Below are 23,402 nucleotides of genomic sequence, written 5' to 3' on the forward strand. Positions count from 1 at the left end.
TTAGTTCCAAAAAAAGACTCTTCATTGTGAAAATTATACATAATTCTGTGCAATTTATATTTTAGAATACAACAGATGATTGAGATGCGGAGCGTGGAATAGGCCTACTGGGGATACCACGTTAAAAAAAACGCGCCTAGGACTCTACCACTCTACTGGTGGTGTGGAAAAGAGTTCGTTACATTGTACAAATATAAGCGTATTCCAGTTAATAAATAATTATATATCTGTATATGTAGTTAATGCATTTAATCTTATATATTCGGTCTACTGAAGGTCCCATGAAATATAGAATAGAGATTTTAGTACATTTTTTGAGTCTTTACTTATAAAAAGAATTCTCGATTGATTTTTAAAGAAAAAAGTAAAATATCTTAAAAATACTGATATGTGAAGAAAAGCCAACTTGAATTTAATAAAAATTGTTATTAAACAGTTACATTTGTCAAGAGATAATAGAAAGAACGCATTTAATTTATGCATGTAAATTATTCATAAATCCAAGGGAACGGAGTTGTAGTATCATTAATAGGTTGGGATCATCCAAAGTTCTTCCATCCACCACTAAAATCCACTAGGTCCTAGAGCTTTTCCCAAAAAACTAAATCCACATATTTCCGACAAAAAAAAGTAAACCCAGTAATCCATGCCCAGGGAAACCACAGTTGTCAAATTTGGATGCGTGTGAGAATACCTAAAAATAATCAGTTCAGTTCGGCAGCCCGGACTGTGAACACACAAAATTCAAAATTTTAACAAATATAATTTCCGATTTTTTTGTTTCGGATTAATTTTAAGCAAAAAGTGTAAAAATATTTAGGTTAGGCTCGTTAGTCACTCTCACTCAACTGCAGACTTACACACCGGCACACTCAGATGGCTCTGTTGGAAACCCCTGTCAGAAAAATTAAACAAGAACAGTACACCAACACGCAGCAAGGTTGGATCGAAGGATTGGACGACGAGGCGGAAAAGCAGATAAGGAGATATGGATGGAGCGTACAAGACAAGTACACAACGCACAAGCACATGGCGGCACATCACACATCACACAACACAGCATCACCACTACCACATCTACTGGTAATTATTTAGTTCCAAAAAAAGACTCTTCATTGTGAAAATTATACATAATTCTGTGCAATTTATATTTTAGAATACAATAGATGATTGAGATGCGGAGCGTGGAATAGGCCTACTGGGGATACCACGTTAAAAAAAACGCCCCTTGGACTCTACCAAATACTGGTGGTGTGGAAAAGAGTTCATTATACCGTCAAAACATTCAAAAAGAATGAAATATTTTTTTTTTAATATTGCTTGAAGGAAATTAGTTGTAGTTGAAACTGATTTGGGTCTGAATATACTATCTGAAAACACTAATTTTTTTGATATATTTTCTTCCACATAACTTGATTATCCTACACCTAGTTGTAAATACTCTTTGCAATTCTAAAAAGCCTTTGAATGCAGCTATCAATCGAGCTGTAAAAACTTTGTAGCTTCATCTTACCATCTGTCACATGTGTGCCCCATGCATAATACAAGCACATAGAAATCTCATTAGTTACTATTTTTAATGACATTCATGAAGCACAAATGGAAAATTAGTTTTTTATTGTAGAAGATTTAAAACTAAAACTTGAACTCCTTGTACTTCTTTGTGGCCTTTGCCGGATCCGTTTGCTGTCGCTTGCGCTTCGATTTCTGGCGTGCCACATGCTCGGCCAACATATCCGATAGATCCTCCTTCTGCAGGTGATTCTGTTGCTCGCGCATCTGTTGCTCGTACCGCTGGGCCATGGCGTCATTGTCCATGTCCAATTCGCTGGGATCCAGGGCCAATTCCACAATGCCCTCACGATCCGTTGTGGTGCGAGCTGCAGGCTGTTTGTTGGCCGCATTCCACCACCACTAACGTCATAGACGTGCGTCGATCCCATCATGGAAGCGCCTATGCGGTCTGTGCGCTTCTCCGGCAGCACTTGATACAGTACGGGGGTTTCATTGCTAACAGACGGGAAGAACATTATGTGATTAGTAAAGAGTCTGGTCTGATCTGGTCCTGGCAGTATACTATGACTTACTCCTCCATTTCAGCTTCAATTTTCTTTTTACGTAGTTCAATGTTCTCGGGCGTCTCCATGCCGGCTGGCACACTGGTCAGCCCTGATGGTGTCACAAGACCCTCGACCGGGGTAACCAGACCAGTTTCATCCTGCTGATCGCCGAGATCTTCACCGTCTTCCTCCTCCTCTTCGGAGGACTCCTCCGACTCTGATTCCAGTTCGCCCCATTGATTGCGCTCGATGTCAGCCTCATCGATGCCGTTCTAGAAAAGTATCCAAAGATTACATACAAGTTTGGGTAGGGGGGAAGGGTCTCAATACTAACATCCAAGTCCAATATACTGGTGCCAAATACATCACCATACAAGGGCTTGCCGTTCTCATCGACGGGCGGCTTACCCCAGCCGCCTGCATGGTAACCGAACGATGTACCCTCTGGAATGGGCGCATTGAGTCCAGGAATTTTCAGATTCGGATATGATGGCGGCGGTCCGTAGCGCTGCTGGGCAATCAACCATGGCGGCGGAATCTTGTGCGAGTTGGGCCCCACCGGCATGCCCAGAGCAATGCGCAGCTCTTCGGATAGATCGCCCGGCTTCTTCTCTTTAAGTCGCGTCTCAAATTCCTTGCCCTCGTAGTAGAGATCGCCATGGATGGTCATGCGGGGCTTTGTCTGCCACTTGAAGAAGGCATCGTGCAGTTTTTGGTAATCAATGTCAATCTTGCCCATCTTTGGACGCACACGTTCACGCATCTTTGCCTTGAGCGTCTTGGCGTCCTCGCGCTCTTGGAGCGACTCTCGCATCTCCATGATGCCCGTCTTCTTGATAAAGGCTGGCAGATCGAATGGTGGCTTCTCAATGCCACGCTTCCCCTGCAGATATTTCCGCTTGAAGCACCAATGTCGAGGCACTTGCACTGTGTTCCGGTAGGCCTTCAGTTGGACCAGCAATTTGGGATCACGAGCCGTCACGTCGTGCATCTCAACGACATCGGGACGGGAGACTAATTGCTTAAGTTCCGCCACACTGAGACGCGTCAACTTCTTGAGCTTTCTTTTGGATAATTTCTCCTTGTCCTCCTTTTCTTCGTCCTCGTCGCCATCATCGTCGTCGTCATCATGCAGCTTGTCTGCGGCCTTTTTAGCCTTAGCCACCGTCTCCGAGTCCAGGGCCAACTTGTCCTTTTCCACAGGCTTCGGTTTATTTTCCAACTTGAAGAGTTCAAAGACTCTGTAGAACTGGCGATACATGGGCGCCAGATCTGCAATGGTTATCTTCTCAGGCACATACCTAAGTAAGGAAATTGGATTAATTAATTAGCTTCGGTATGTCAATCGAAAGAACCAAAAACTTACTCAATGGTTACGTCAAGTTTGCTGCCCTCTGCGAGCTTCTTTTCCTTTTCCTTCTCATCGCTGCGATCCTTCTTTTTCCTGCTGCGACTCTCTCTATGCTTGTCCTTTCTACTATCCTTCTCTTGCCTCTCCTGCTCTTCGTCACTGGCCGGCGCTTTAGCCTCCTCAGCCACTGGCTCTGTGACCTCCGGCTCTGCTCCGGCCTCATCTACGTGGGCCAACTGCTGTTGTCTCTCGTACTCCAAAAGCTGCCGTATTTTCCTATTTTGCTTCTTGCGGCGTTTTTTCTTTTTGTTCTTTTCCGCTTTGCTCTGCTTTCCCGTCTTATCACCGCCAGTGCCATTCACCTGGTTCACAGCATCATCATCACTGTCCTCCCCCACATCGGCGTCATCGCCGTCCTGCAGAGCTCCTCCCCCGCTGCCACCCAGGGAATCGGCATCCACGTCAAATTCGGCCACTCTTTGGTCCTTCAGGGCCAGCACGTCCTCCAGAGCCTTGGGCAGAACCAATTCAGTGGCCGGTTTCTCACCATCAACACTGTCCTCAGCATCGTCGCCGGGTGCATCCACTACACTGCCATTACCATTCCCATTGATCGCTGTCGCCGCATTGTCGTCATGTTGTTGGTCGAGGCGTATGGACATCAGTGGCGCTGGCTGGTCGCCCTAATTGAAGAAACATTTAATGGGGGCTTCTGTTTGTTGCAATAAACTCACTTCGTTGATTAATTGGTCCGCCATAAATTAAAAAAAATTTATAAACAGGCACAATTTCTCGTGAAAAAACAATTTTTTGAGATGTGCGATACCAGGGGTGCAAGCGAAAACCAATCGATAGCAGCCGGCGTTTTTCAGCACTGGCTCCGTATTATCAAAATACAAAACGTGCTGACCAGCTGACGGCGGAAAACTAATTGTAAATTACCAATTTAATTGGTAAATATAAGTTAATAATTTACAAATTATATTTAAACCAACCTTGTTGCTCTTCATCCTATTACAGTTGCGTGGCTGGACGCTTTTATCACTGTCGGATAGAAATAACTCAAAATGTTCAAATTCAATTTTGAAGTAGAAACTGAAGCAGCTAAGAGCCCTTTTGACGAGGATAGCTTACAGAAAGTCGAACAAGAGGATTCTGCAATTGTCAAGGATATTGTCTGGTACAAGGCAGAAAAAATTAAACCGACTCAAACCGCATTATCACGTCTGGATTTGTACGAACTCAATGCCAAAGATCTGAAGGTAGGCAATACTGAAATACGGCATCTAATAGCTGGATTCTTACTTGAGGACATCAAAATCCATGGCGAGCTGGAGAGTCGCGATATTAAGAAGTCCGAGGAAAGCCATTCGGATCTAATAACCGGAGTCTATGAAGGTGGTGCGAAAATATGGGAATGTACAGACGATTTATTGCTATATCTATCGGATAACTATGAGGACAGTTACTGGAAAGACAAGAGAGTCTTGGACTTGGGATGTGGCTCCGGATTGTTGGGAATATATGCCCTGCAATCTGGTGCCAAAGTTGATTTTCAAGACTATGCAAGTACCAGTAAAATGCTGCTAAGTGCCTGTAAATAATGTCCTTTAATATCTTTAGAACAAGGATGTTTTGGAACAAATTACCATACCAAATGTGATGCTAAATGTGCAATCGGATCTTTCGGATGATGACAAACTGGCATTTTTGGAGGACAACACAAGCTTCTACTCCGGTGATTGGTCACATTTTGCTCTGCTTACGTTGGACACAGAAAAGTACGACCTGATACTAACATCGGAGACTATATACAACATAGAAAACCAGCAGAAGCTGTTGGACACGTTCAGCAGTCGCCTGAAAGCAGATGGCACCGTTTTAGTTGCTGGAAAATCTCATTATTTCGGTGTGGGTGGTGGCCTGGAGCAGTTCGTCGAGGTAATTAAGCAGGGAACCGCCTTTGATAGTGAAAATGTGTGGCAGGCAGACGAAAATCTAAAACGGGGCATTTTGAAAATAAAATTTAAATAATACCAACTATCGAAACAATCGTCAACAAGCGTATGGCGATAATTTGAACATGAAGCCCTGGTACAGCCGATTTGTTGTTTTTGTGTAAGTATATTTTGCCGTCGATCAGATAAAATAATTAAAATGCTTCACACAGGGAGGTTTCTGCTCACTTATAAACTTAGATTGAGACAGCCGATTGGCCGTAAATTAATCTTATCTAAACTGTTTCTGTACACGCTGCCTGGACGCTGCCATTCTTCACGTTCAATCCGGTCGGGTCTCGCCTAATCGATGTTCGTCATGTCTGCCACCGCCGATTTCATTGCAGCGGCTAGGAAAGCAGAGTCTGACGAATCCCAGCCCAAGAGGACACTTTGCTGTTGCGAATATATTGATCAAGCCAACAACCAGAAGTCCCATCTGCTGGGATGCTGTTGTAATTGCGACGACTTTGACTTGGTATGCACACGGTATGCGGACGAAACCTTTTGGAATACATTGAAAATCATTACAAAATATATTTTTATTGCCTGTGTAGACTCGTCACGTGCAGGCGCATTGATCGACGCAATATAGACGGCATGCTGATTGCTTTCCAAGACCGCCTACGTCTGCCATGGCGGGGTGGGGCCAAGCGGATATCGCCGGCCGCTATTGCGCCAGCCTTCATAATCCCACTCATGCTGGGCCTGGCCACCTTGAACTCCAAAACGGCTATTGTTCTCATGCTGACCATGGTGGGCTTCTCCATTTGGGGTCTTCAGCTGGCCAAGAAGACGGCCACACGGACCAATTTCTTTCTCAGCTGGACGGTGTTCTCCGTGTTCTACATGATTGTCATATTTGAGTGTCAGGTGCCACTGCTGGAGCTTGTGCCGGAGGAGAACTATTTCCTAATGTTTTTCACCTGTGCGGGCATCTATTGCTTATATCGCACGCACCGCCTGGCTCCACTCAATCTAGTTTCGGCTCAGTATGGCACCACACCCAAGGACGAGCTACCCGGCATCGCCGAGGCCTCGAGCGGCGAAGAGCAGGCCGAGGCACAGACCACACTCCAGATGGACAGCGTGCTGGATCTGAACGATGAGGAGGTCGTGGACATAGACACAGCGGAGCGTGCGGGTCTGATGCATGGCCAGCCGAACATCTGTGAGAGCTGTCGAAAGGTGACGCCCAGACGGGCCTACCATTGCCAGGTGTGCGGCACGTGTGTCAAGCGGCGTTCCCATCACAGCTACTGGCTCAATTGCTGCATCGGCGAACGCAACCAGTCGTGGTATATAGCAGGGCTATTCACATCCCTCGTCGCATTGATATTGGGCGCTAATTTGACTCTAACTTCGATATGCCATCCTTTTCTGTTGTTGCGTCCTTTCGGCTATGCCTTGCTGCTGCCGGACGATTGCAGCGAAGTCTTTGAGAGTTTCGAGTGAGTACAAAATCCCATTGGGAGTCTGGACAATGACTATTTCTCGTTTTCTACAGATTGGGAATATCCTTTGTGGTGGCCTGTTATAGCCTGCTCATTTCAAACTACATAAGCTTCCTGCTGGCACGCCAGGCATTCTTGTGGTGGAACGATACCACTCTGCACGAATATAAACGCGCAGCCAATGCTGCAGCAGTCGTTCGCAATCGCATCTGGAGCAATTGGCGTGCCATTTTACAGTGATTCAAATACCAAATACTCAATCGAAACAGCACAAAACTTATCGCCCAAATACTATAGTATTTCCATACACACAACACTCTCCCTCTCTCTCAGTGTTCTCTTGGTAGTTGTAGTGTCGTAGCGCTTTTAAGGAACTTAAATGCAATATCCAAAACTATTCAAAATAAATAAAATTAAGTAACGTGAAACTACCACAAGCTATCCTCTCGCGGCTTGTAGTCTGGCAATAGCTCCCAGATTTTCATGCGCCAACGCTGGCGTCGCTCCTCCGTTTCCTTTTCTATTTTCAATATTTGCGGCAGACGCTGCCAGCAGTCCAAGACCTTCCATTTCAGGTGCCTGGCAAGAGGAAACAGAACAAAATATGACACACAATCCGCATGAACCTTTAAGCTCAGTTTGAACCTACCACTCGTGATGGGAGATGGCCTGCTTCATCTTGGTATCCTCCGCCATGCGACAGTGGGTCGTGTACCTAAACCATCGCTCAAACCAATGTTCGGTGGTACGCAGAGCATGCCAATCGATGGCCACCAGCATTTTGCTTCGTTCATTCTGCACATACGCCATCCACTCATTGAGGGCGCGTCTCTTGAGTATGCGCCGCCAGCACTGTTCGGCCCGCACCAGCTTCTCGCGCTGCCTGAATGCCGTGTACTCGCGCCAGAACCGAAAGGCATTCTTCTTGTACAGCTTGCGTCGGAATTCCTCAGACTTGACCAGATTATCTCGCTTGCGTTGCAGCAAACGCTTAAAGGCCTCCATGCCCACGCGGCGCAGCAGCAGGCCGCGACTGAACTCGGCGGCCTTTCGTTGGTTCTCAATGAAACGCTGACGCTCGCGCTCCTTCAGCACTTTGGCCATTTTCTCTTGACGGCGTTTCTCCTTTAGAACCTCGATTCTCAGACGCTTGGCCTCTTCGTCCTCTTGGCGCTGCAATGTACAGATGGATATAGAAACACTTTGTAAATATTAAAGATGTGCCATCGCACCTTGGCCTCCTCTAAGGCATGCTTGGTGGCCTCTCGCTCGGCCTCGGCCTGAGCACGACGCTGGCGTGCCTGCTCATGTCGCACACTCCTCTCCACGGCACGTTCCTGCATGTGCTGCAGGAAGCGGGGCTGCAGCAATGCCTTGCCTTGCAGTCTGGCCATGGCTTCATCATCGGCATCCCGTAGGCTGCCAATCAACTGGAGACACTTGGCCTTGGCCTTTGCCTTGGGATCGCCGCATCGTATGACTGTCTTCAGCTCCTGCTTCAGATCCTCGCGCGCCTCTTTGGCCTCGTCGCTGAGTTTGCTTAGCTTCAGCTGCATAATGAGACGCTCCTGGCGCTCCAGCTTGATCCTCTGCAGGTCAATGATGTCCTGCTGCACCTTTAATCTGTGGGGCAACAAGTGAAATAAGTGGAGTGCAATACGAGAAGGTTTTATGGTTTTACTTATTCTTGAACTGCTTGGCCATCTTGACAGCCTCCTGGCGCTGTTCCAGCGACTGCTGTGTGACCTTGTTCACCTCGCTGGCTGTGTCCGCCTGCTGGGCCGTGCGTATGCGCTTCTTCTCCATCCGCACCTTGTCCAGAAAGGCGTTGATCTTTTGCACGCGATTATCGTGCGTTTGGCTGGCGTGTCCCTGCTCCCGCTCGATCTTCTCCAGGGTGGTATAGTGTATCCACTTGAGGAAGTATTTGCGCATCAGCCCGATCTGTGTGTTGGCTCTGGCCTGGAACAGTTGCTCGATGATCTTCTGCTTCTCGTGGCTCGTGGCCAGATCGCTTTCATCATCACTGGCACTGGACAGCTCTTGCGTGGGCTCTGGTTCCTTCGGCTTGACCACCACTTTGGGCAGCTCTATGCGGCGAATGAGCAATGGTTCTGGCTCCATTTCGGGTTCAGATTCCTCCACAGTTTGGCTGGGAACTTGTGGTGACGGCAATTGGAAACTGTACATGCTTTGTGGCTGCGGGCAAATCCTTTTCCTTTTCTTTTTGCTCTTCTGCCGCTTCCATTTGCAGTTCGTACAATGCCTCCTCTGCCAGATCGGATATGACCGAGTCAATGCCATCGCTTGTGTTCGAGCAGCTGGATGGCTCCCTCTGCAGTTGTGGCGGCAACTCCAACTCCAATTGCTGCTCCAACTGCTGCTGCTCCTGCAACTCTTCCTCGTGGCGTATGGTGCGAACGTGCAGCATCTGACGCTCGGCAGCAGCTCGCATGGGCTTGAAGAACTCCTCAGTGGAGGTGAGAGGGCTGGGTGTGCGGCAGCGCAGCAGCAGCTCCTTGCTCTGATCGACTTGAATCTGCTTGGCGAAATTGCGATACTCCAGGGAGTCCATGGACAACGGCTTCACTTGCTCCGCCCTAAAGCCGGGGAGCTCTTCCAGCAGCGCCTCCTGCTCCACCCACTCGTGATCCATATCCGCCTCCTGTTCGGCGCCCAGCTCGTGCAGCAGGCTTGCCGTAGCCACACTCTTTGTGTTCGAGCACATCTGTGCCGCCTGGCCCAAGGCCTGCACTGGCGTGCTATAGAAATCATCAATGTGCTGTGCGGCCTGGGCCAAACTCTGCATCAAAGGTCCATTGTTCAGCTTGAAGTCCGGCTTGGTGGGCGGCACGCGAATGTCCTTGCTCCTCTGGGGATGCTGCCTGGCCAGCTGCTGGCGAAACTTTATCAACTGATTGTTGATATAGCGCTGCTCCACCTCCAGGTTGTGCGCCTTGGTGGACGCCAGTGTGCTGCCATGGGCCAGGGTAGCCAGCGGCAGCTTGTGCGGAATTTTCTGAAACTGAAAAAGCAAACCCAATTAGTGAACAAGGGGGGGTGAGGGTCGATCCGTCTCACCATTTCATGGCGCATGTCCATGATCACACTGGGATTCAATTGCTTGGCATGTTCGCCCTCAATCAGCAGCTTCTCCTGCCGCTGGCCCACGTAATCCACTTCGATGAAGCGACGCACTGCATCGGTCTTTAGGCCCAAGGGATGCGCATTCAGATGACGCTTGCGTATGCGATCCCAGCGTGTGTCCTTGGACTTGGACTTTTCGCGACGTTTTGCATGAAGCATTTTTATGAATCTCTATATATTTTCAGTTTTCTTTAGTTCCAATATGAATTGTGATATGAAACTGATACGCCAGAGTAAACAAATTAAAAAAAAAAAAAAACGTTGCCTTGGTAACTGGAAATTCTAGCGGCCGGCGGGCTGCGTATCCATAGCAATCGTCCGAACCTTTAGCTAAGTAATAACAAATTGAATTTGCATTCAAAGCACAGCTTGTTCCAATTTAATTTATAAAAAAGTGTTCACATAAATGCCATAAATAGTAGATAAGTCGTTAGATAGTTGGATAACAAAAGATTTTGAGGACTTTGCAAGCTTAGTTTTTAGCAGTTAATAATCATAGAGGAGGGGCGGGGATGCAAGGTAGCCGATTAACCGGCAGCTGGATCCTTCTTGCTCTTGTCCTTCTTGCCCTTTTGTTTCTCGGCCGCAGCCAGCTCCAGATCGATGGGTGCAGGCTTGACGAATGGAATCTCATCCTGGAACTTGGCCGGCATATATTTCTTGAGTGGCTCCGGCACCTTGATGCCCGTCTCTGTCTGATGTGTCTCCAGAATGGCGCAAATGACCCGTGTGGCCGCGCACATTGTGGCATTCAACATGTGCACGTAGTCCACGGCGGCGTTCATCTTTTTGGTTTGGCCAAAGCGAACCAGCAGGCGACGCGCCTGGTAGTCCAGGCAATTTGAGCAGGAGACGAGCTCTCTGTAGGCACCGCTGCCGCCAAACCAGGCCTCCAGATCCAACTTTTTGGCGGCGGCATGATTGAGGGCACCGGACACAATGTTCACAACGCGGTAGGGAATGCCCAGGGACTGACAGAATTGCTCGGCATTGCCAATCATCTCGTCCATCATCTCCCAGGATTTGTTGTCGTGCGGGGAAGTGAGCACAAACTGTTCGACCTTCTCGAACTGATGCACGCGGAAGATGCCGCGTGTGTCGCGCCCATGGGAGCCCACCTCCTGACGAAAGCACGTGGACAGGCCGGCATATTTGATGGGCAGTGAGGCCTCGGGCAGCCATTCGTCGCGATGATAGGCGGCAATGGGCTGCTCAGAGGTGGCAATCAGGTACTTCTCGTCTGTGCCAACCTCCTCCGCCTTCTCGCTTCCCTTGCCCACCACCTTGTAGAGCTCCTCGTCGAACTGCGACAGTTGGGCCACCTCTTGCATCACCTCTTTGCGCATAAAGAAGGGCGTGTACAGGGGCACATAATCCTTGGCGTACAGCGAGTGCAGGGCATGTTGAATGAGAGCCTGCTCCAGGAAGACAGCGGCACCGGTCAGGAAATAGCCGCGTCCGCCAGATACCACACATCCTTTCTCTGCGTTCATGCCATCAATCATCGCAATGAGATCCACATGCGAGTACTTGCCGCGCTTCTCGCAATCGCCAAAGGTCCTCTCGACGCGGTTCTCCTCCTCATCGTTGGAAACGGGCACCGACTCGTGCAGGTGATTGCCAACCTCCCGCAAGGACGTGTTTCTGGTCAGCTCCGCCAGCTCCAGGGACTTTTGGTTCTCCGTCATGGCATTGTCGATGAGCACGCGCAGCTGCTTGATCTGATTGACCGTTAGCGGCTGCAGCGTTTCGGCCACAATGTCAGATAGGCTTGCGGTTACCGCAGCTGGCAGCTCCTCGCTCATGGCACCCACTGGCTCCTTCTTCTTCATCTTCTCGCCAATCGCCTTGCTGCAGACATTCTTCACTTTGTTCAGATTGTCGGCCCGATGACGGCACTGACGCCACTCGCTGTCCTTCGCAATTACAGTCTCCACCAGGGCGACATCTTTGAAGCGTCGCTTCTGATTGTCACGCACGGCATCGGGATTGCCGCCCTTGTCGCTGCGAAACAGATCCAAATCCAGCACCATATCTTTGCTATGCTTTAATTTAGTTTTCGAATCGGTTTCAGTTTTGTCGGCGTTTTCACAACGTGGCTGGGTTTTTGCGTCAGCTGGGCAGTGCTGCAAAGTTCCCAAAGCCGCGTACACAAGCACTCATTTATGAAATTAAATTATACAAATTTACCTGAAAATTTTATTAGGAATTAATGTTTTTAGCTTATTTCGGAAGAATAAGTAAGCAATAGCTATATAGCTATGTTTTTATTTTACAAATCAGTGCTTAATATTTCGCACTGCTTGCAGCCCTGGCTTCCAGCTGTTCAAAAATAGTCCAATAAAAAAAAATACAACAAAAAGCAACTAATCAGAATCCAAACTCAACTGCAATATGGACTTTATTGAGCAGGAAGTGAGTGATTTTCGATCTAGCTGTGAAAAGGAAGTGCCGCACAGCAGAATCATAATTTGTTCCAGCTCCCTAATTAGGGTTGACATCTATCCTGAACGTCCCAATCGCTTGATGACCGTATGCTTGCGTTTTCCTGAGGATTATCCGAAGATTACACCCATTCTAGTTGAGTTGAAGAGTCGAGCGTACTCGGAAAGGCTTCTCTCCGAGTTGACCCGCCTAATTGATGACCATGCTCGGGAGTTCTTGGGCAAGCCGCAGGCTTTACTGGTCCTGGCATTTGTCCAGCAATACCTATCGGACAATCCCTTGTGCGTGTGCTTGGACGAGATAAAGCAACTGAGAGTGGACATCAAGACGCGAGTGGTCTGCCCCGAGCTAACCGGTGGAGAGTCTGCTCACGTGGAGAGTCAGCTAAAGTTGCGACAGAAGAACAACAGCGTTGAGTTGATAGCCAGAGGCGGAAGATTTACATACAGAGTGACGGCAGTCGTGCCCGACATCTATCCCGCCCAATGTGTGGAGCTGAAAGGGCAGGAATCCAATTTGCCGGCAGTTCTGGTGCGCTACCTCAACGGACAGTCCAGGGAGATTGCCCGACAGTGTGTGGAACCGCCTCACCGCCTCAGCAAAGATGAGCTGGCCAACTTTCGGCCAGCGAAAAGCCTTTATCGTTCACTGAAGTTCTGCCTGGAGGCTACCCGGGATTTCCACGTCGAACGTTGCCCCATTTGTGATAAAACTGTTTTGCCCAACAATCCGACGGATGTGGAGCTGGAGGAGAACGCCGATGCCTACATCGAACGTGTCTACTGTGGTCACCTGTTTCACCAGGGCTGCCTTAAACAATACCTTGCCGAACCACCATTTCCCCGAGGTGGCAAACTCTGTCCCGCCAAGCGACGCCACCCGAGATCTGATGCCCAAACCTACATGGGCAGCAGGGCAGGATCAGCATCAGTTCAGGGCGTAGTAGCGTCAGCCAGCTCGAAGCCTTTGGATAATGCTGTGTGTGGCATTAAGTTGGCACACGATCGTTGGGTGGTTAGTGTGAAAACGGCCGAGGCACGCTGGGCCCAGAAGCAGGCACGCCAGCGTGAGCTGGAGGAGGTGGTGGATTTTCTACAATAAACAAGGAAGGGATCAAATCAGATCAGATCACATAGAGTGCATTGTTAAATTTGTATAGCTATTGTATTTTGTGATGTCTTATCGAATACGCTTATATTACTAAAGATGGAATAAATAAAATGATGATGAAGTGCGACTAGGTTGGTTTTTGTTTTGTTTTGGAAATTATAAACCTTGTTTATAGGATGCCGAAGAAGTCAAAGGGTTTGTGTAAACTCAGATAACCGAAAATGTGCGTTAATCTGGAAGCCCTTCGAGTTCAGGCTTAGCATTTAGCTAAAGTTTAGAAATCTGTGATAATTTCATCATCCTCGTACCGCTTGATGGGATCTCCCTTGATCAGCGATGAAATAAGACTATGGATAGAGAGTGAGATAAACCAATTTGACAACTGTTATAAAGGATATTCAAATGCTTGCTTACCAATATAAACCGACAAAGAACATAACAAAGTAGTAGCCTAAATAGATCATGCAGTTCCTTAAATGCACCTTTAACAATCCACGACTATGTATATCCACCGGATCGTAGACGCCTAAGCTGTCCCGCCGCTGACGATGCAGCTCATAATATAGCCAAAGGACCATGGGCAGATTGAGCAAAAACATTATCCAGTGTCCGCCCAGCAAGAGGAGGCCGCATAGCAACGCGTGGGAGCCAAATTTTGGTATTACCCAAAAGTTAAGCCGCCGACAACACTCCTGGGCGTTCAAATAGTCGCACTCCAGGTCAGCCAATGTCAGAACCTTTATGAGATTGTTTGTTATTAAATTTTCCATATATGTACATATACAAATCAAATTTAACTCACATAATAAATTAACAGCAGAAGTATGGCCCCATAGACCAGCAGGGTGATGCAGAAGATGGCTGTTTCGGGCAGAAACATAATTGCACTAGAGATTCACTTTTTTACTTACAAATAACGTTTCTTAACTATTTCAGCATTTTTTTGCCTTTGATTTAGAGGTGTCAAACCATCGAGGGCACTATCGATAGTATCGATATTTTACTGATAGCCTCTAATATCGACAGTTTTGCGACTATCATGATAGTATCGAGCTACAGTCGTTGCCCATTTGATATTTTTGGATTGGCTGCTATAAAATACAAAGATACATTTATAAACAAATCGACAGGTGGCATCAAATTTTTACAATGGACTAGTTCCTAAAAGGTTTCAATGGTTTTTTAATAAATATTTGAGCCCGATACTATTACGATAGTATCGATTGTTTTTTCCAACTATCAATCGTTTGACAGCTTTAATTTGATTTGTTTTTAATTAAATGCATATGAGTGTGACCGCCGATTTATTGATAATATACCGTCTAACTCTCGGAAATATACCAAAATATACCATCTCATTTTCAAAATATACTACGCGCTTAACCCACTTAAGCGCCCCTCTACTTAAACATGTTTCGACCTGTTTTTTTAACTTCAGTTCAAATTGGAAAATTCCAGGAGGTTAGAAGAAAAAGACCGACAATTCACAAATCCGTGCGGCGATTCAGAGAATAAGGAACAACAAAAGTGTTGGAGCTGGGAAGTAATTATTTTTTCGAAGAGTTCGGGAATGGCAGATAAGTTGGAGATCCCACGGTAATTAGAAAATCCGGTGTCTACCTTTTTATGAATGGGAATAATATATGACTCTTTCCAGACGGTGGGAAATCGCCGAGCTCGAGAGATAGGTGCTAGGGGCATACAGAGAGAATATGCACAAAGTTTAAGAACAGCACTCGGAACCATATCGGGGCCAGTAGAAAAAGAAAATTTACATGATTTTAAATTAATTAAGAGGTCATTATAGTCGATGAAGGGGGGATAGATGCAGTTAAAACTATTCATGTGGAAAGGATAAGATTGATTGGGAAAAAATATGTAAGATGAAGCCAGAATAAAGGGATGTTTATTAGAAGGAACTGAGTAACAGAGTTGAACAAATGAAGCGAATAGTTTAGCAATATAATAAACGTTACACTACTCGACAAAATCGAACTTTTTTTTTCCTCAAGGATCCAAACCGACTTTTTCTGATAGATATGGGGATTTAAAATTTTTTAAAGAATTATGGTTTTTTTTCTATGTCAGAACTTTTTTTTTAAGAATTTTTGAAGTCTGGTATTTTTTTTTTATGCTTTTTTCAGAGGTAGCGCTTGTTTTTTTCACATAGCTCTAGAATCTTACGTCTGGTTGTAAAGAACTTTGCTATTTTGAAAAGATAATTAAAACAGCTAGAAGTTAAGCCCAAACACTTTGTGATTACAGCTTACCGTCTGGGAAATATAAAGCATTGAAATGCAAAAATGATGATTTTTGTGCGGTATTTTTTACGAAATTTTGACTTTAAAAACTCAGGAAAAGTAGAAAAAAAATTATATCCTGTGTCCTCTATTTTTTTGTGTATAGGTGCATTAATTTGGCGTCGTTCAAGGTATCGCTCATTAAAATCTATGGAGAGACTTTGGAGCTAAAATTCGTTAACTAAACCTAAAATATGAAAAAAATGAACAAAAAATACCTTTTGGAATGTTGCGGTCCCAACTGCCAATTGGGAACAAAGCAAACGAACAAGGGTTGTACATTTGGTACCTGATCGCGATCCCAATTCCCAACTGCCAATGGGCTCGCAACCTTCCAAAAGGTATTTTTTGTTAATTTTTTCCATATTTTAGGTTTAGTTAACGAATTTTAGCTCCAAAGTCCTCCATCACTTTTTAATGAAAACAAGCGCTACCTCGTAAAAAAGCTTTAAAAAAAAATACCAGTTTTCAAAAATTCTTCTCCAAAAAAAAGTTCTGCCATAGGAAAAAAAAAAATATCATCAAACCATTTCTAAGCCCCAAATCTTTAAGAAAAAGTTCGTTTTGTTCCTTGAGGAAAAATCGTGTTGACTAGTGTTATCAGCCTTGCTGCCATTAAAAGAAAAATATGACGGGATTCGCAATATTCTTGGAAAAGATATGGCATTTTTCAAATCAGTCAAAATGTATTGGGACGATAAGAAAAATCAAGATTAGAAAATGGTATAAAAAGCTGCTACTGAAGAGTGCTATTCCTCTTCAGTCTTTTTTTAGTGGTTAATAATGCAGTCAATGTGGATCAATTGGCTGCTAGTCTTTTTCCTATGCAAAAGCACAGGATTTGCAGCAGTAGTGGTAAAGTTTAGATCATATTTATAAGATTTGAATTAGTAAAGAGCAAAAATAACCTACTTGCAGAGTTTCGTAAACGGAACGGACAATAGTGACATTCAAGGATTGGCGATTCCAAATAGCCAATGTCCTATTGATACGGCTATTAATGGTATACATAACATAACGGTAGGGAACCTAGAACCGTTTGAAGTTTTCTGCGATGCAAAGATTGCTGGGCCTGGCTGGACTGTGATCGCCCGTCGAACAAATGGAGAGCTAAATTTCTATCGCAAGTGGGATGAGTTCAAGAGGGGATTCGGGGACATCAGTGGCGAATTCTTCATAGGATTGGATAAGCTGCACGCCATAACGAAATCACAGACCCAAGAGCTATACGTTCACCTGGAGAATTTCGAAGGAAACCAGAGATATACCAAATATAAAGAATTCCACATCGAAAGTGAAAATGACTTATATCGAATGTCAAGGTTGGGCGCCTTCACTGGTGATGCGGGTGATTCGCTGAACTTTAAACACATCAACCAGCGATTTACGACCTTCGACAGGGACAACGATTTGTGGTCGGGTGGTAATTGTGCACATGACCGCATGGGTGCATGGTGGCACAATAATTGTGGCGATAGGTATGTACTATGAATATGAAAATTTTGTATTGCAATGATTGATTTTATTTCCATCATTTCAGTAACCTTTTCGGCATGTATATTGATGGTAGAAGGGATGGATTGTTAATGAAGGGAATGAGGTGGGGGACTTTTGGAGAATATGATTCCCACAAAGTAATGCAAATGATGGTTCGGCCAACGTAAAATTGTTCCACGAAGAAATAAAATAATTTTAAACTGTAACGTCTCTTTCTTTAATATTGGCGGTATTGGCGGTAACAACCTCTTATTTTCAAACGAGCCTATGCTCTTCACTTTAGGTTCTTATACCTTTAAAAATGACATATAAAAGATTGATGAAGTTGATTAAATGTACCGTTATACCTTATACCTTTAGTATTCCTTGAACTTGAATTCAAACTTAACAAATCGTGGCATATCAAATCAATTTACAACAAAAAAGTAATCTCAGTAATCCATGCCGAATGGAAACGCAGTTGTCGAATTCCGCTTCGTGTGAGAATACTGAAAAATAGTCAGTGTGTTGTGGAGTCCAACACATACACATCAACAAAGTTTTTGTTGAGTAGTTATAAGCAAAAAGTGTAAATATTTTTAGTTATGTTTAAGTAAAAAGTGGATTTTTTTTAAAACACTCGAAATCGTAAGCCCAAATTATTGTTTTTGTTTTTATTTAAATAATTTTCTTTTCCAAAATTGTTCTTTTTGTTTAGCCGCCCGTTCCTACCGTAGCAGAGCCTCTTTTATTCCCTCTTGGGGGCATCTTTCAATGATGCCCTTGAGAGATCCGAGAAGTTGTAGGTGAGATGATCCAGGGTTTGCGAGGACCACACAGGATATACAGTCAAAGGTGCAGCAGCCAAATACGCCGCCACATATGCCGCCACATATGCCGCCACATACTAAAAACACAGGTAATTAATTGTTTGATTTTAATTGGCTTACCTCGGCGAACCGCGATAAAATATGCTTTTCATTGTGAAATTTACACAAAGTTTTCTGCAATTTATATTTCAGGATACATGGACACGATTTTGATTTGAAGTGTGGAGTGGAGAGCGTGGACACTAACCATACAGTATACTGTATGGTTAGTGGCGTGGAGTAGGCCTACTGGGGATACCACGTTAAAAAAAACGCGCCTAGAACTTTACCAAACACTGGTGGTGTGGAAAAGAGTTATTTGCACAAACTTTAACTTATTCGAATAAACGAAGAATTAAATTACATATTTGTAAAGCAGAACGAGTTACTTATTGCTTCATAATAAATCGTGAACTTTCTGTGTACCGAAGGGTCAATAACATGCATATTTAAGAATTATTTTTATTATTTTTTCTTATTTTATATATTTATTGAGAAATGAATCTCAGCTATTACATTGGCTAGTAAAGAAGAGTCTACTTAGTTTTTGTAGGAAAAGTAAAAATTTTAAATAATATACCATTCAATGTTCCAATTAGTGAAATGGAAATGAAACGATCTCCGCATCATACCAGCGAGGAGATCCTGCCTCCACTACACTATAGAAAGAGAACTAGAACCAATCAAAAATATGATATATTACCACAGCATCAGTGGTAAAGTTTCGAGCTTATTCATACGATTATTATTCGTAAATGGCAAAAAACCTACTTTCAGAGTGTCGTAAACGGAACGAAGAACGTTGGGATGTTTAATGGTTGAATTTTCAGAATCCTAATAGCCAGTGTCCCCTTCATCCGAGTGCAAACGGAATACATACCATAATTTTAGAGAACCTGGAACCCCTTGAAGTTTCCTGCGATGCAACAATTGCGGGTCCTGGCTGGCCTGTGATAGCCCGACGAACAAATGGAGAGCTTAATTTCTTCCGGAACTGGGGGGAGTACAAGACTGGATTTGGGAACATCAAGGGCGACTTCTTCATAGGATTGGATAGGCTGCATGGCATAACGAAATCACAAAACCACGAACTTTATGTACACCTAGAGGACTTTGAGGGAAACCCGCGATTCGCCAAATACTATGAGTTCTACATCGAAAGTGAATATGATCTATATCGAATGTCAAAGTTGGGCAAAAAAATGCTGAAATAGTTAAGAAACGTTATTTGTAAGTAAAAAAGTGAATCTCTAGTGCAATTATGTTTCTGCCCGAAACAGCCATCTTCTGCATCACCCTGCTGGTCTATGGGGCCATACTTCTGCTGTTAATTTATTATGTGAGTTAAATTTGATTTGTATATGTACATATATGGAAAATTTAATAACAAACAATCTCATAAAGGTTCTGACATTGGCTGACCTGGAGTGCGACTATTTGAACGCCCAGGAGTGTTGTCGGCGGCTCAACTTTTGGGTAATACCAAAATTTGGCTCTCACGCGTTGCTATGCGGCCTCCTCTTGCTGGGCGGACACTGGATAATGTTTTTGCTCAATCTGCCCATGGTCCTTTGGCTATATTATGAGCTGCATCGTCAGCGGCGGGACAGCTTAGGCGTCTACGATCCGGTGGATATACATAGTCGTGGATTGTTAAAGGTGCATTTAAGGAACTGCATGATCTATTTAGGCTACTACTTTGTTATGTTCTTTGTCGGTTTATATTGGTAAGCAAGCATTTGAATATCCTTTATAACAGTTGTCAAATTGGTTTATCTCACTCTCTATCCATAGTCTTATTTCATCGCTGATCAAGGGAGATCCCATCAAGCGGTACGAGGATGATGAAATTATCACAGATTTCTAAACTTTAGCTAAATGCTAAGCCTGAACTCGAAGGGCTTCCAGATTAACGCACATTTTCGGTTATCTGAGTTTACACAAACCCTTTGACTTCTTCGGCATCCTATAAACAAGGTTTATAATTTCCAAAACAAAACAAAAACCAACCTAGTCGCACTTCATCATCATTTTATTTATTCCATCTTTAGTAATATAAGCGTATTCGATAAGACATCACAAAATACAATAGCTATACAAATTTAACAATGCACTCTATGTGATCTGATCTGATTTGATCCCTTCCTTGTTTATTGTAGAAAATCCACCACCTCCTCCAGCTCACGCTGGCGTGCCTGCTTCTGGGCCCAGCGTGCCTCGGCCGTTTTCACACTAACCACCCAACGATCGTGTGCCAACTTAATGCCACACACAGCATTATCCAAAGGCTTCGAGCTGGCTGACGCTACTACGCCCTGAACTGATGCTGATCCTGCCCTGCTGCCCATGTAGGTTTGGGCATCAGATCTCGGGTGGCGTCGCTTGGCGGGACAGAGTTTGCCACCTCGGGGAAATGGTGGTTCGGCAAGGTATTGTTTAAGGCAGCCCTGGTGAAACAGGTGACCACAGTAGACACGTTCGATGTAGGCATCGGCGTTCTCCTCCAGCTCCACATCCGTCGGATTGTTGGGCAAAACAGTTTTATCACAAATGGGGCAACGTTCGACGTGGAAATCCCGGGTAGCCTCCAGGCAGAACTTCAGTGAACGATAAAGGCTTTTCGCTGGCCGAAAGTTGGCCAGCTCATCTTTGCTGAGGCGGTGAGGCGGTTCCACACACTGTCGGGCAATCTCCCTGGACTGTCCGTTGAGGTAGCGCACCAGAACTGCCGGCAAATTGGATTCCTGCCCTTTCAGCTCCACACATTGGGCGGGATAGATGTCGGGCACGACTGCCGTCACTCTGTATGTAAATCTTCCGCCTCTGGCTATCAACTCAACGCTGTTGTTCTTCTGTCGCAACTTTAGCTGACTCTCCACGTGAGCAGACTCTCCACCGGTTAGCTCGGGGCAGACCACTCGCGTCTTGATGTCCACTCTCAGTTGCTTTATCTCGTCCAAGCACACGCACAAGGGATTGTCCGATAGGTATTGCTGGACAAATGCCAGGACCAGTAAAGCCTGCGGCTTGCCCAAGAACTCCCGAGCATGGTCATCAATTAGGCGGGTCAACTCGGAGAGAAGCCTTTCCGAGTACGCTTGACTCTTCAACTCAACTAGAATGGGTGTAATCTTCGGATAATCCTCAGGAAAACGCAAGCATACGGTCATCAAGCGATTGGGACGTTCAGGATAGATGTCAACCCTAATTAGGGAGCTGGAACAAATTATGATTCTGCTGTGCGGCACTTCCTTTTCACAGCTAGATCGAAAATCACTCACTTCCTGCTCAATAAAGTCCATATTGCAGTTGAGTTTGGATTCTGATTAGTTGCTTTTTGTTGTATTTTTTTTTATTGGACTATTTTTGAACAGCTGGACCTTTGTATACCTTATTTCTTTTAATTGGTGTTAAATGTTTTGTTCCAAGCTCCATTAAAACATTATTTATGATTTTATCCTAGATTGACATGTTTTTTACCTATAAATGCATACATTTATCCCGGTCCTGATACCTATTATTGGAACCCGTGAGTTGCAAAATTTCATTTATATCTTTAAAACGGAGACTGAGTAGTTTCTGCATTAATTGGAGCCTGAAATTACAAACAATATCTTAATTCCATAATATCCATTTTCCCAAGGTATGCAGATTGTTGCTCATTCCGTGCCAAAGTTGCAGAACAATGCTGCCTATTCATTTCCAGATGTTGGTGAAATTTTTCCCATACAAATCAAATGTATCTTATGGGAACGTTCCCGTAAGATACATGTTTCTCATACCACGAAAAGGAATGGAAAGTCACCACAAAAACGCTCTCTTCACCTCGGGAAAGAAAGCAAATTTTGAAAACCCAACACGAATTGAGAGCGAACGAGAAGGAACGTGTGAGTCGCTTCTGGGGACGCGACTCTACTTATACCCGTACTCAGTCAGTATATACATTTTTGAGCTTATGATTTTTAAGAATTTTAGAAAAAAAAAAATTTTACATTTTACATTTTTTTGCTACATATGATATCTACATCTACATATACAATGTATATTATACATCTAACATGTAGATTTTACATGTTCCAATTAGATTCTACATCTCCTCCGCTAGGGGTTGCTCGCGCACTGAACGCGGCAGAATGTGCGAGCGAGAAGGAAAATGAGATGCGTTTTCGTCGGCGGGAGGGGGAGGGGAAGCAACTGAAAATTAATTTCTTCATTCTGGCTATAATTATGATCCGATCTGATTCAGATTCGGCAATCTGGTAGATATGGGCATTTTCTACGATACTGCTTTTTTAGTTTTATCGTATCTTTAAAACTGTGCCTGCCACAGATTTTCGTCCTTTGTGTGGGCGGAAGGGGGCGGGGCGAAATTTTGAAATACACTTGTAGCAGTGTGATATCACATGAGTCTGGAAACCAAATTTGGTTTCTCTAGCTCTTATAGTCTCTGAGATCCAGGCGCTCATCAAGACGGACAGACGGACAGACGGACGGACAGACGGACATGGCTATATAGACTCGGCTATTGATGCTGATCAAGAATATATATACTTTATGGGGTCGGAAACGTTTCCTTCTCTGCGTTGCACACATCCACTTTTACCACAAATCTAATATACCCCTTAACTCTTTTTTGATTACGGGTATAAAAATGTCAGTATTTTTTGTGCGCCAAATGTGTTTGGCGGTCATTTTCAAATGTATACATATGGAAAAATAAATAGTTCACTTGATTTGTTTTGTCGTGTGTGACTGGAACCTCAGAAAACTCAGAAACCGAGAAAAAACTAGCTTAACCCCGCTCTATTTAATCAGGTTAGTAACCAGTAAATATCAACAAAAAAATAATTAATAATTACACTAGTCAACACGATTTTTCCTCAAGGAACAAAACGAACTTTTTCTTAAAGATTTGGGGCTTAGAAATGGTTTGATAATATTTTTTTTTTTTCTATGGCAGAACTTTTTCTTGAAGAATTTTTGAAAACTGGTATTTTTTTTAAGCTTTTTTCAGAGGTAGCGCTTGTTTTTTTCACATAGCTCTAGTATCTTTGCTATTTTGAAAAGATAATTTAAACAGCTAGAAGCTAAAAAATGAAAAAAATGAACAAAAAATACCTTTTTGATGGTTGCGGGCCCAACTGCCAATGGGCTCGCAACCTTCCAAAAGGTATTTTTTGTTCATTTTCTCCA

General features: G+C 44.4%; 10 protein-coding genes across 12 annotated transcripts; 5 read left to right on the forward strand and 5 right to left on the reverse strand.

The window, feature by feature from the left end:
* Positions 1–1,563: 1,563 nt before the first annotated feature.
* LOC111073087 (splicing factor 3B subunit 2) lies at positions 1,564–4,254 on the reverse strand. The gene is given in 6 exon segments (XM_022365217.2): positions 1,564–1,899; positions 1,902–2,010; positions 2,088–2,332; positions 2,395–3,361; positions 3,427–4,094; positions 4,146–4,254. Coding segments are annotated over 6 exon segments (2,277 nt in total). The 5' UTR covers positions 4,170–4,254; the 3' UTR covers positions 1,564–1,635.
* A 10-nt stretch (positions 4,255–4,264) lies between these two features.
* LOC111073091 (histidine protein methyltransferase 1 homolog) lies at positions 4,265–5,447 on the forward strand. Of its 2 annotated transcripts, none has more exons than XM_022365224.2 (3): positions 4,265–4,344; positions 4,432–4,976; positions 5,035–5,447. In XM_022365224.2, exons 2-3 carry the CDS (start codon positions 4,479–4,481, stop codon positions 5,443–5,445), a joined length of 909 nt encoding a protein of 302 aa, XP_022220916.2. In that variant the 5' UTR covers positions 4,265–4,344; positions 4,432–4,478; the 3' UTR covers positions 5,446–5,447. The 2 variants fall into 2 exon arrangements, with proteins under 2 accessions (XP_022220916.2, XP_022220915.2); XM_022365223.2 differs by having other exon boundaries at positions 4,285–4,364.
* Positions 5,448–5,707: 260 nt separating this feature from the next.
* LOC111073089 (palmitoyltransferase ZDHHC23) lies at positions 5,708–7,294 on the forward strand. 2 transcript variants are annotated; one of them, XM_022365219.2, is made up of 3 exons: positions 5,708–5,897; positions 5,966–6,859; positions 6,916–7,294. In XM_022365219.2, exons 1-3 carry the CDS (start codon positions 5,719–5,721, stop codon positions 7,100–7,102), a joined length of 1,260 nt encoding a protein of 419 aa, XP_022220911.1. In that variant the 5' UTR covers positions 5,708–5,718; the 3' UTR covers positions 7,103–7,294. The 2 variants fall into 2 exon arrangements, with proteins under 2 accessions (XP_022220911.1, XP_022220912.1); XM_022365220.2 differs by having other exon boundaries at positions 5,775–5,886.
* On the reverse strand, positions 7,221–10,296 carry LOC111073086 (trichohyalin). The gene is given in 6 exon segments (XM_022365216.2): positions 7,221–7,441; positions 7,512–8,035; positions 8,095–8,485; positions 8,544–9,043; positions 9,045–9,887; positions 9,944–10,296. Coding segments are annotated over 6 exon segments (2,634 nt in total). The 5' UTR covers positions 10,169–10,296; the 3' UTR covers positions 7,221–7,290.
* Positions 10,297–10,359: 63 nt separating this feature from the next.
* On the reverse strand, positions 10,360–12,133 carry LOC111073088 (serine--tRNA ligase, cytoplasmic). The gene has a single exon (XM_022365218.2). It carries the CDS (start codon positions 12,040–12,042, stop codon positions 10,537–10,539), a length of 1,506 nt encoding a protein of 501 aa, XP_022220910.2. The 5' UTR covers positions 12,043–12,133; the 3' UTR covers positions 10,360–10,536.
* A 176-nt stretch (positions 12,134–12,309) lies between these two features.
* On the forward strand, positions 12,310–13,689 carry LOC111073090. Its single transcript, XM_041593961.1, has one exon. The coding sequence runs from the start codon at positions 12,404–12,406 to the stop codon at positions 13,553–13,555; it is 1,152 nt and encodes a 383-aa protein (XP_041449895.1). The 5' UTR covers positions 12,310–12,403; the 3' UTR covers positions 13,556–13,689.
* LOC111073093 (protein cornichon homolog 4) lies at positions 13,600–14,537 on the reverse strand. Its single transcript, XM_022365225.2, has 3 exons — positions 14,367–14,537; positions 13,979–14,301; positions 13,600–13,911 (listed from the first exon to the last, which is right to left on the reverse strand). Exons 1-3 carry the CDS (start codon positions 14,442–14,444, stop codon positions 13,839–13,841), a joined length of 474 nt encoding a protein of 157 aa, XP_022220917.1. The 5' UTR covers positions 14,445–14,537; the 3' UTR covers positions 13,600–13,838.
* A 2,110-nt stretch (positions 14,538–16,647) lies between these two features.
* Positions 16,648–17,549, forward strand: LOC121404416 (ficolin-2-like). The gene is given in 3 exon segments (XM_041593824.1): positions 16,648–16,719; positions 16,783–17,342; positions 17,405–17,549. Coding segments are annotated over 3 exon segments (777 nt in total).
* Positions 17,550–19,410: 1,861 nt separating this feature from the next.
* On the forward strand, positions 19,411–20,315 carry LOC121404409 (protein cornichon homolog 4-like). Its single transcript, XM_041593791.1, has 3 exons — positions 19,411–19,548; positions 19,614–19,936; positions 20,004–20,315. The coding sequence occupies exons 1-3, from the start codon at positions 19,471–19,473 to the stop codon at positions 20,074–20,076; spliced, it is 474 nt and encodes a 157-aa protein (XP_041449725.1). The 5' UTR covers positions 19,411–19,470; the 3' UTR covers positions 20,077–20,315.
* On the reverse strand, positions 20,226–21,579 carry LOC121404408. Its single transcript, XM_041593790.1, has one exon. It carries the CDS (start codon positions 21,509–21,511, stop codon positions 20,360–20,362), a length of 1,152 nt encoding a protein of 383 aa, XP_041449724.1. The 5' UTR covers positions 21,512–21,579; the 3' UTR covers positions 20,226–20,359.
* Positions 21,580–23,402: the final 1,823 nt, after the last annotated feature.

The sequence above is a fragment of the Drosophila obscura genome, unplaced genomic scaffold, assembly GCF_018151105.1.
Source record: "Drosophila obscura isolate BZ-5 IFL unplaced genomic scaffold, ASM1815110v1 contig_200, whole genome shotgun sequence".
NCBI lineage: Eukaryota > Metazoa > Arthropoda > Insecta > Diptera > Drosophilidae > Drosophila > Drosophila obscura.